At 36.2% G+C, this 12022-nt stretch overlaps 1 protein-coding gene across 11 annotated transcripts in view; it reads right to left on the minus strand.

Moving 5' to 3' along the window:
* Positions 1-12022, minus strand: part of NOL4 (nucleolar protein 4) — a 190147-nt gene that overhangs the window by 42351 nt on the left and 135774 nt on the right. For 10 of the 11 annotated variants that reach the window (XM_053954933.1, XM_053954928.1, XM_053954964.1 and 7 more), the window contains 2 exons: positions 6281-6460; positions 5348-5539 (listed from right to left, as the gene is read on the minus strand). In XM_053954933.1, the coding sequence (XP_053810908.1) occupies positions 5348-5539; positions 6281-6460 (372 nt within the window). The remainder of the gene's footprint in view (positions 1-5347; positions 5540-6280; positions 6461-12022) is intronic. The other variant, XM_053954942.1, reaches the window with a different exon arrangement.

The raw sequence follows: 12022 nt of genomic DNA on the forward strand, positions 1-12022 counted from the left end.
ATTGGCACAGGCCAGTTAATCAAGTAACATTTCAGCAAGAGCTCTCAATCTAAGTCAGAATCACAGTATCAAAAACCACTGAAATATTTACTATTTTTTTTCTGATTTCAAACTTACAGGTTAACAGAGTGAACATTCTATTAACCTATTCTTTGAAGTTTTTTTCAATAAAAGGGGGATTTTTTCCTACATCAGAGCTTATTGCTATTTCAGAGGGGATTATTTTTATTCTAAATTCAACAAAAAATTGAAACAAATGTCAAAATTGCATTCCTATATTTTCCTCTTTCACAGGGTGTAGAAGACTAAGTTCCTGTCAGGTTGGTAGGTATTTTTTAGTTTTAATTCTTTTTCCAAATACCATGCCTCTTTTAAAGCTAACTTCTTCACATTTTGGAAAGATTAATGGGAGAGGTTTTACTTCTTCCACTGCTCGCTTTTCCAAAATTGCCTAAACTTTGAAAAGTCATTAAAAAGCAAAAGTTATCTGAGGAAGATTTAGGAGGAAGTTCTTAAAAATCACATGACTATTCACTTAACTGTTCTGTGGTGAAAAAAAAAGAACAGCATGTCTAAGAGCCTTTGAAAAACTGATCCTAGAATATTTTTTCAAGACTATATGAGATCTAATGGTAAAAGTCAAATTTTATCAGAGAATAGCTTTGGCTTATTTCAACCAAGTTGCCCATCAGACTTAAATAAGTTAACCACTAACAAAAAAGAGTGAGATGCTTAGAAAGGGAAGTGCCCAACTGACAGAATTTGGGGTATAATACAAAGCAACAACTCTATTAGTATTTGTAGATCTTCATGTAACTGTTCTTGTGATAATTTTCTTCATGCTTCCCAGCTTGTTAATCAATTAGATATGCATCCCTGAATCCACAGATCCTCATTTTCCTGAAAATACTTATGACCTTTCCAGATATAAAAGCCTGGAGGATTGAAAACCCAAGTGACTGCAAGGGCAGCTGGACTTTTCAGCACTAAATTCAGTAAATATTGAATTATTTGTCTTTCTAAAATTTAAAAGCAGAACCTAGACAGCTATCCCAAGTAATCTTAATGAGGCAGATTTCAGAAAACATCCCCTTTCTAGAAACCAGTCCCCATTGAAGCTGCTCAATCTCAGTATAGACATATGACAAGCCACTAGACACACTCAAAACACCTTGATTAACATGAGCACAGTTGCAAATTGTTAAAACACCTCCCTCAGCCAACTGGCACAACCAAGTGACAGCAGCAGTGAAAGATACAGAGTTTAGTTATTTGTTCTTGAGGCTGACAGAACAGAAGGAGTCGGGATGAACAGCACTGGGACCTGAATCAGGAACTGTCTTTGGGCACAGTGTGACTCTTCTCCCACACATCCCAACTTGTCTTTGGACAATGAAAAGCATTTATGATTAGGCTTTTCTCTCCAGCACAGGACACTTTGCTCTTTGATAATACTATTTTGTGTTACAGTAGTATTTAGAAGGAGGGTTTCCTTTTTCTTAAAAATAAAGGAAGTATCTCAGTGAACGAGAAAATCTTGCTCTTGCATTGGGATGCTCACAGAAAAAATGGCACATCTGTGAAAAAGATACTGTAAGATGCAATTCCAAATTGAATGCAGTGAGACTGATCATAGGAGATCATGAAGATGGGAGGAAGCAGAGAGTAGTAAGAAAATTTAACTATTAAGACAATTGAACCTCATTTGATTATTTCTAGCATCTAAAGTTTTTCTGGACTATAACTAAATAAATGCATATCACATATCTCCAGCATCTATTTACTAGCCCTTTTTAATTTGCAGTTCTTTTTCACAGAGGCTGGGACAAGTCTAAACAAAGGATTGGAGAAACAGTGAAACAGGCCATCTGACTATTGCAGGGAGAAAATTCCTCTTGCATACCCTACAGAGGTCACAAAACACCTGACGTACAGGAATTCTTGTTGATATCAGTCCTTGAAAATGAGGAAGTAATTTTTTTCTTTTGTTTTTGGGCAAATGAAGAGAAAAAGAAATAATTTCTTTAAGAATATCAAAAACTTCTAAGTTCTCAAACAATACAGCACAGTGCAGGCAGAATCACAACCTCAAAATCCCATCCAAAAGCCAGTGATTTCGGTATTTGACAGACTTCCCAGTGAAAGATTCTGAGCAAGATCATAGAATTTATTAAGAGAACATTCTCAACAGTCCATTAGCAAGAGACAATGGGAGGAAAAAAAACAATCTTGCGATTCAGGAGAAAAACTGAGTGCCCTATTGAGGTGTATACTTGTGTCAGAATGAAAACTTCACAACTACAAGCTGCACAGTCAAATGGGCAGAGCATTTCCAGCATAGAAAGGGAGCTTCTCAAAGGCATATTTGTAACAAGAATCTAGGCAAGCTGCCTCGGAGTCCACAGACAGCTATCTGTCACAAGAAGAAGCAGAATAACTATAAGTAATCTCTTAAACATAATAATACTAAAAATCATGTTAATTAACATGATGAATACTCAAGAGACAGAGCCTTTTTTATTGCCTCAAAGCTAGAACTGGCCTGTTATGCAGCAAGAACTGTCATTGGGATTACAAGCAGCAAATAACTGACAGAATCAGGCTCCAGGCTTGCTTTTTCATCTTTTTCATGCAGTTTTACTCTTATTTAGCATAGTGTTTACATTTTCTCTTCACTTTACAGTATGACGCTGTAGATAACTGCACAGTTCCACACACAGTCTGAACTGTCATATGACATAAAAGAGAATATTCTCTTTTTCTCGTGCAACTAGATGGTCAAAATGTAGGATTTTTGAACCTGAACAAAATAAAAAACTTGTATTTTCGTGTGTATAGGAAAAGACATCTCCTGTGGAGGTTATTATCTGACATCCTATTTAATATAAGAATGGTACTGGTACTGCTGCTGAGCAGATCATTATTCTGGTTTTCTGTATTTGAGGGTAGCCCCTTATTGAAAACAACACCATCGTGTCCTTTCATTATTGCTTTGAACAAATGTTATTATCCAGAAAAGGTGTTTCTTCTCCATTACCAAAATGGTAAGGATGTTTAAAACAATCAAATAGTCAAATGCCTCTGTCCATGGTAGCATTTAAAAAAAATGCCTATAATCAAGAGATGATGATACAGTAACTTAGAAATCAAAAAATAATTTAAAAACCCGAAGGGATATATATTAAATTTAAGAATTATTCAAGACATATGCATAAAATGCTACTTATTCTCTTAGGAAGTTGATGGGAGCTCCTCCAGAGACTTTGGATAGTCTTTGGCTTGTATTCCTACCTGCAAACAGGGACACAGGACACATATCCCTTCAGGCCCAAGAGGGCTGCAGTTTTTGGCATGAGGTCCAGTGCCTTGTCACTTCCATTCATAGGCAAAAAGTCAATGTTTTAGACGGTGATTTGTTTGTTTAAAAGGAAATAAAGCCCATCATAAACTGTCATGAAACATTATAAAACCAGGAAATCTTTCTGAACTATAAAGATTGCCTATTTGGATCATATTCCTGATAATCCCTGCTCCTTTTCCCCTTCCAGGAAAAAAATTGATCCTGCAACCTTTATTCATACGAAAGTAACATTTGCAAATGTGCACTGAAGTCAAGCCAACCCAGCTCTTATGGATCAGACTGTAGCTCCTTGTTCATATTGCAAAACAGTTGCACAAGTCTTTCAGATGACAAAAATGAGCCAGTTTACATAACTGCTCATCAGCATGAAAAATGATAGTAATAAGGCCATAAATTGGAACAGTGAGGAGACTTGCTAGCATTGGCTAACTTTGTAAGTATTTTCAATTGAAAGTACAGCAAAATAAAAGTTTGGCTTCATGAAAGCCGAGCTTGATGTTGATGAATTATTGTCAGTGAGTAGATGCAATTTAATTCTACTTATATATTGTAGGAAATAGTTTTTTTCTATTTGTCCTTTTTTTGTTGTTTTTTTTTTGGGTTTTTGGTTTTTTGGTTTTTTTTTTGGTTAGTTTGTTTTATTTTTTTGTTAGGGCAAAACAATCTGCCATGTACACCGCCAGTCAATCTTTGGCACTTCTAGCTGTACAGATGTCCTTCATTCTACCTGTCTTTCTTCATCTGAGCTTCCATTGTTCAGAAACAGTGTTATCCCAATGTTTCAAATAGTAAAACCTTGCTGTTGATTAGAATCACAAATGTACACAAAAGACACGTTTCTGTCTTTGCTTTTGGTGTTATCAAATATTGGTCTTACCCTACAAATAAGCCTGATATTTTGTTCTTAAAACTGTCAGCTACTATCTTAAACAACAAATGGTACTCATAAATATTCTGCAAAAACTGCAGGAAAGAGAAAGACAAAGAGAAAAACAGTAAAATGCAATAATCTCCAGTGATTTTTAATGTAATCAGTGGGTTTGCAGATGATTAATTTAAAAAATGGTATGTTTAATCACTAAATGATATCTATTTGTAACAATGAGGTGTTTTTGTTGTCATTTTAAGGCCAGAGAGGTAGCTAAGACATTAAATACAAGATGTGTAGCTATCTAGTTTCTTCTGACTTTCCTCCATTTTGGAAATAGAAATGTTTTCTAGAGATAATGAAGCTGCCAATTAGTGAGAAGACTTTATTTACCCATTTTTGTGCTACTGAGTAATATTAAAATAACAAGGTCTGAAAACATTGTCAGTTGTATACCATGATAATCTTAATGAGTTTTGGTTCAATTATAACTACTAAACTGTTGGGATGCTTAAATTGTAAGTTTGGCCAAACGTGTTTGGTTTACAACCATTAAATATGTTTTGCACACCAATATATCAACTGAAAGATTTCAAAGGAGTAACTTTCACTGATAAGTAATTGGCTAAAGTGTACAAGAAAACACCCAAAGCTAAAGCCATTGCTACTATGATGTTACTACACTGGGCATTTTCTTGAGGGTCAATTTTACAGAGCTCATTGAAATCCAGCTACCAGAGGCATTTTAGAGAAAAATCCATCTTACAGCAAGACTTTTCGGAGCAAAAATCTGTAACAGTAACTTAAAGTAAGAAATAAGTCACTATATAGTCCATAGTTCAGTTTCCCTCCTTATGCCTTGCTTTGTTCTTCTTTTCCTACAGGTCCATATGAGTTCATTTTGTGAACTCTACTGTCTTATAGCACTTTTAAATCAAGGGTAATAAAATCAGGAAGAATGAAGGAGGGAAAAAGAAATCTCTGACCTGGTATTACAAAAAAAAAAAAAAAAACAACAAACAAAAAATAAAGACGCTAAGATGAAAACAAAATAGTGCCATGGATTTACATATGGGGTTTTGATGGAAACTAGGGCTGGGTTTTAAGTCAAAACTCACCATCTCAAAACCACTTCTTTTCATCCGCCTGCAGGACTTGAGGTAAGTACGTATGCGTTTTCTGGCACGCTCTTGATACTCAGGGAATTGTCGCCTGCATGAGTCAATGATAGCCTGGATCTTTTCTTTTGGCTGCTTAGAGATTGGGACCATTCGGTCCAAGTTTTCATCTACAAACAGCCTGACAAACATCTGTTGGCAAGAGGGAGACAGAGGAGATGGGTTTGGAGGGCAGCTCTCTTCTCTTCCTAGCTTCCTGGCTTGATTACTGATAGGAAGACATTTTTTTTCCTATCCACTGAAGAGCTTTGAAAAGGGAAGCCAGAAATATAAAGCAAACAGTTCTTTAAAGGGTTATTTGGGGTGGGGGTGCGTTGGGTTTAAAAAAAATAGACAAGAAAAGAAAAGTCTATAGGATACAGAACTTGTGAGATAAACCAGAACAGACTGTGAAAATAGGCACTACTTAAGTTTCATTATTAACAATAAGCTGTGATTGCTAATCATTTTATTGAACTGACTCACATTTTTTTCTTTGTTTGAACAATTGCTTGTGTTTTCATGCATAATTATATACATTGAGAAAGCAATAGAGAACAGCTGACCACCAGAATGGTCTCCTGACAAAACTAGCTACAGCCTCTTTACATTCAATGGGTGAACATGCACATCCACACACCACACACATGATCACACATGCACACATACAGAACAAAGCTTTGTTTTCCTCACTGGTAAAGATGGCACTCTGCCTCAAAATTCTAAATGAAACACAGCAAATCTGTCATCTGTTGGCAAGAATTTAATGTGCATTAAAATAATAATTGAAAAAATCCCACAAATAATTAATGTGCCTTTAATATTGTCAAACTTACCCCAAAGCAACAATGCAAAAGGAACAGAAGTAAACAAGCTGAGTGCAAGAGAGCTTACGTTAAAAGCTTTCAGTCGCTCAGCTTCTACACCGTCTGATTCATTAACCTTCTCAGGATCTTCTTGCTCATCATGGTCATCCTCATCCTCATCTCCTCGATTCAGAGACAGATCTTCAGCACCTCTGCCTACACTCTCATTCTTGCCAGAGTCATAGCTTGAATAGCTATGTGCAGGGGACTGAAAAAAAAAAAAAAAAAAGAATATGCTTGTAAAAATTCTCAGCAAAAATAAGGTCATACTTATCAAAAATGTTCAGTAAATATTTCAAGAATTCCATGAATTCTTTTTATACTTTGTTCAAAATAAAGTCTTCCTAATCTTTCCAAGAGCAAACAATGCACAATTATGTTAATTTCAGTGCTTTAAAAATGTGACCAACTGCAAATTCAGTAAATCTATTAACAAATTAATTACCTATGATGATTACAGTTAACATGAAATCTTTGCCATACAGCCTGGTGTAAGTACTACCTACAGAAGTTTCTTATAAACACTAACGTTTTTGTATTAATCAAGATGTAAATAAGGGATAGCTGATTTGAACAAAACTCTAAAGAATTAAAATATAAACATTTCAAGGCAAAGAGGATTCAAGTAGGAAACACTGGTATTCATCCAATGAATATTAAATATTATCAAGAGATGCAAAAATTTATTCAAAATAAGGGCATGATTATGTTCTAGTTTCACTTGCAAAACCCCAGAATGAATTAGAGATATGTAGGTTTACATTTTGAATGCTCTCTGAGAATCATGTAGTAAAACCATTTTCTCTTTGAAAATCAGCATTCAGAACTTTCCCCTGAGCAGAAATTCATTTTGTTGGATAAAACAGATGACCATTTCAATAAAGTGTATCCACTTGTCAGACCAAAAAGTTTCCAATTGCCAAAAGTTGATACAGTGCATTTTCCCTTGCAATATCAAGTCCTCAGCTGACTGTTCCTACTGCATACATTTCAAACTGCAGACCATGAAAAGGCATCAGTAACAGAAAGCCTTCCACAACATAAAACTTAAAGATCAAAGCTTTTCCCCAGCCACACAAAAATATCAGAGAGTATCTCCACCAGAGTCATCAGATTCACACTTAGGTCAATCAGAGAAAAATTTTACTTCTATACCTTAATGCTGTAATATTTCACTATTTTTTGCTCTTGCTTCAAAGCATTCTGTAGTCTGAATCAGGTGCTAATGACAAATTTCACAAACACACTCTTTTTTTAGATGCCTCCTCCCTTAATGTCACCAAAAGTCAGGAGCACAATTCTTCAAATAAAAATACATTTCAAGTGGCATGCCTTGAACCACATTCCGAGCTTCCTAAAATTGTCTTTATTTCAGGGTATTTCACCAGCCACAGAATGAATCTGGACAGTGAGGTAGAAGGGAAAGACAAACAAAACCATTCATTGTAAGGTATACTTTTTGCCTTATATTCTTACTGCAGCTTCTTTTTTTCCCTTTTTCTGTTTTCGTTTCCGTCTTTGGTCCTCTGTACACCGTCAGTTTTAGAGTCACTTGCCTTGCCTTAACAGCACTCATATTCCAAGCCTTCCTTTTTTTATATATCCTCCCAGACTATATTCTCACAGTGTCAATCCCCTAGAGTTGCAGTTTTTAATCCCTAATGCTCCTAATATTGGAACTTGCAGTCTCTCTCATCCCCTTCCCTGAGTCTCATAGATCACTCTTCATTCCCTAGACCTTTACAGCAGATGTAGGAAGAGTGAGAAAACACGAGAGCAAACCAGAAGAGCTGGCCTTGGCATACAAACAGCTTCAACAAGTAGCAAGCTTAGCACAACCCTTCTGGGGCAAGAAATTAGCCAGGGTTCAAGATGGCAGATGCAAGATGGCATGGGAAGATTAGGCTTGCAAGAGCAGCAGAAACAAAACTCCAGTTCTTGCTACACTGATAGCTTGTCTTGTGAAGATGGTAACTATCTACATTGCTGCCCAGTCACATAAGTTCAGGTTCCATTCTAAAGGAGGTGATGGCTGTATTTTATCAGTGTCTAGCATATGTCAGCAAAAGTATTTAACCTGGCCAATGGCTACCAGAAGGCCAACAGCTGCAGCCTGGTAGCCTGTAACAAAGGAAAGAGTGATTTCCCTTAAACCAAAAGAGATTCTCAGAAGACCTTTTTTTAAAAAGAGAGTTACAATCAATTAATTGTTATTTTTGTACAGTGCTATGCAGTAGAAGATCTGACCTATGCTGCAAGACTTGTTCTTCTGTAGTTCTTTGTTTCACCCGTCACTACAGCTATATAGCATGCAGAAGGCTTTGAGATAATCAAAAAGCCATTTCATGTGCTAGGCACCACAAAAAGCATAGAAGCTGCTGCCCTAAAGAAACCTACTGACTGAAATCCTTGTTGTGCAGACACTTGATCTCACACGTGTCATTTCATCAGACTAAATCCAATTAGACTACTCATGTGTACAAAGTTAAACAGATGCAAAACTGATTTCAGTATGTACATATGTTTCGGCTGGATGCCAAGATCATAAATTATGCACCAGCATTGAGATTTCCTTTTGTGAAGGAAACAAATTCAGGTCAAAATGGCTTAAGTATATCTCTCAAAATGCAACAGTCAGGGTGCTTGTTTGGTTTTTGGTTCTGTTTTGTTTGTTTTTTAAAGAAAGCATTGCATAGAGAGCCCTGTCCAACATCTTCTCTAAAGTTTTTATTTAAACAACAACTTTAGAATCTTAAATGAACTGTGGGGAATAACAGTCTGAGAAAGTTGCATGGTAGGAATCCATATTTATTCACTGAGAATTTGAAGACTGTGTAGAGTACCAGGAAAAAGATGTTTTTCACCTAGCTGTTTCATTAGCAAACTCACTTTGAGTTTGCAAAAGTTCAGTTAAGAACAAAATTTCTATCTTTCTGTAATTCTACACAGATGAATATTGATTCTGTATTTCTACACAGATGAATATTGATTCAGAGAAGGAAGACACATCTCTCACTTGTGTTGACCCTGCAGTTGTGCAAAAGCCAATAAAGATTTCCTCTTGCTACTCTATTAAGCAGCTGCAGTGCTAAACATGGGATGGAAGAGCAGAGGACAACTCGTAGTTCATACATGATACTCAATTTTAGGTCTTGCACTGTCCTTTCAAAAGGCTGCTCCCAACTTTGACAGACATAAACATGCTCATTCCTGCACAGACTTTGACACATACATTTTATGGTCCTGAAGTAAACTAGACTGAAGAAGTAAACCTGTTTAAAATGTTTTGATGCTTGTTTGTTTATGGATTTGGTTTTTTCTAATATTTTCCAGTCTGCATAAGACAAGAATCAGTTCTTGGTTTCAGTTCACCACCTGAAAGCAAAACCCTTTGTGCTGACAGGAAAGTATGAGCATGGAGGAGAGCATACACATCTCTGTTGATAGCAATGAAAGATTAAATCTTGGTGGAGTGGAAGCATTAGTAGATGTAAGATGTTTCACAGATGAATGTTTTGTGCTTAAAAACTGAGGGCTGGAGAAAAAAGTGACAGGAATGAGAAGCTATTCAGTGAGAACAAATTAAGTCAAGGCTAAGGACAAGGTTATTTCCTTGCCCAAACATTTAGATGATTATCAAGCAGTCTTAAAAATACTGAGATGCTGATATTTCTATTCTGACCACTTTATCCTTGCTCTTTCTTGAAGGTTCTGAGTTCATTATTTTAATCTCTTCCTTGCAATAATAAGTACTAGGCAGTACTGCTTTATCAAAATGAAAGTGAAGGTTCATGCCTAATGACCTGTTTTAGGGAAGTTGTGACATGAAATACCAACCTCTTTCTAAAACATTACAAGTCAGCAACAACATTCACCTGAAGTCAAATGATACAACAGGAGACCTGGGAGGACATCACAGTTATCACCTACTTTATCTTGCTGCCCCAGAACAAGGTCAGATGGTCAATCCCGACCACTGCTTTTCTAGTTCTTATCTTAAGACTTCCAGTGAGAGAGATGCCATGCAACCCCCAGACAAACTGCACCAGTGTTTCACCATCTTCAGAACTATTAAAACATTGTTAAGATCAACCTCTGACTTTCATAAATGCATTAAGCCTATTTCTTTTTCATGTATCTACCACGGATTGCAATGGAGGAAAGGTGTGGCTTTGGGAGAAGAGAGCATTCTCTTCCTTCTTTATGAGACTCTTTCCAGCACCTGAGGACGGTTATCATGTCCCCTCCCCTCAATCTTCTCTTCCCAATAAATTAATTTATGCTGTGAAACCCATGTTTTCCTGATTCCTAATCATTCTTACTGGTCTGCTCTGGATGTTTTCCATCTGATTTGAAACCTTCTCAAAGAGTAATTCCCAAAACTCTAAAATGTATTACGTTTCTATGAAAAAATATATTTCTTTATTTTTTGATCAATTTCTAGCATGCTTACAGCAGAAAAACCTTATCCCTTTATTTGTAGAAGAATACCCCAAAGATGCAAAAGACAGCAGTGCAGAAACCCCACAGTTGCCAACAGAAATCATGCTGTTATTTTATGAGGACTGAAGCAGAAGTAATCTATAACATTTAAAAATATAAAGTCTACCACAGTGCCTGCTGGGGTTCGACACTGGTGTATGGCCACTGGACAGGGTTTGGAGGATGACACCACATGAACTCACTGCAGGTAGCTTGTCCCAGCAAAGACTCTTGGCTACCCCAGCGAGTGCACAAAGACAGCACTTAATTACCCAACCAAAAGTTATTCAGTGACAGAAAGCTAATTACTGAGGGTGACTATTTGTAATGACCAAAACCAGGAAATATCATGTGTTCATGACTTTAAAACTGACAACATGGAACAAAAGACCCCACCTTTTCAGGGAAAGATGCCTCTGATGGAAGTGTAGCAATTCTTTTTTTTTAACAAAGCTTCATTTGTCATATTTACATTACATTTTACATTTACATTTCATTAGAGACTTTTACATCTATTTGAGTAGAGTGTAATTCTTTCAGTTAGTTCCATCAGACACTCATAAACAACAGAACTTCTGTGAGCAAGAGAGACTTGAACATTTGAAGAGCTGGCACAGCCAGCACAGGTCTCCATACTGCGTGGAAAGGAAAGGGTTAGGAGGCAGGCAGAGATGAAAACACCTTACTGGCTATATGTGATTCTCTTCTAGAAATTTACCTCCACATCTGTAAAAGTTACTAAATCTTTTTAATGAATACACAAAACCTTATTCTAAAGCTGACAGAATTCTGCTTGTCCCCAGTTGTACATCCAGACCTTTCTTATTTTTCACACATTTCAGTAGTTCCTTCTCTGCCACCAAATACACAAAAATCTACAATTTCAGCAATTACTCTTGCAAATTATGTGTGCTTTTCTGTATACTTTCCCATGTGCTATTGTGTAGCAAAAATATTTTTATAGAAGCTATTCCTATGACACAGAAAGGGAGTAGAACATTCTGATGACAATGGATTTGATTGGGTTTTTTTCCAAAATTATCAATTAAATTAGAACTTTATTTTAATTTTTTTCACATTTACATTTTTAACTGATTCTACATATGACAAAGGTTTTGAAAAATTCATAAAAAACAGCTTTTGGTAAACTGGTATGAATGAGAAGCATGCCTTTTATTTGACATATAAAAAAAAATAAAGTTAAGCCTGAAAGGTTAAGGGAAAATTCATGTCCTACAACTTTTTCTATAAAATACATTTGAAATTAATATTGCATTGTTAGAATTCC

This window comes from Vidua chalybeata, chromosome 1 (genome assembly GCF_026979565.1).
Source record: "Vidua chalybeata isolate OUT-0048 chromosome 1, bVidCha1 merged haplotype, whole genome shotgun sequence".
Classification (NCBI taxonomy): Eukaryota; Metazoa; Chordata; class Aves; order Passeriformes; family Viduidae; genus Vidua; species Vidua chalybeata.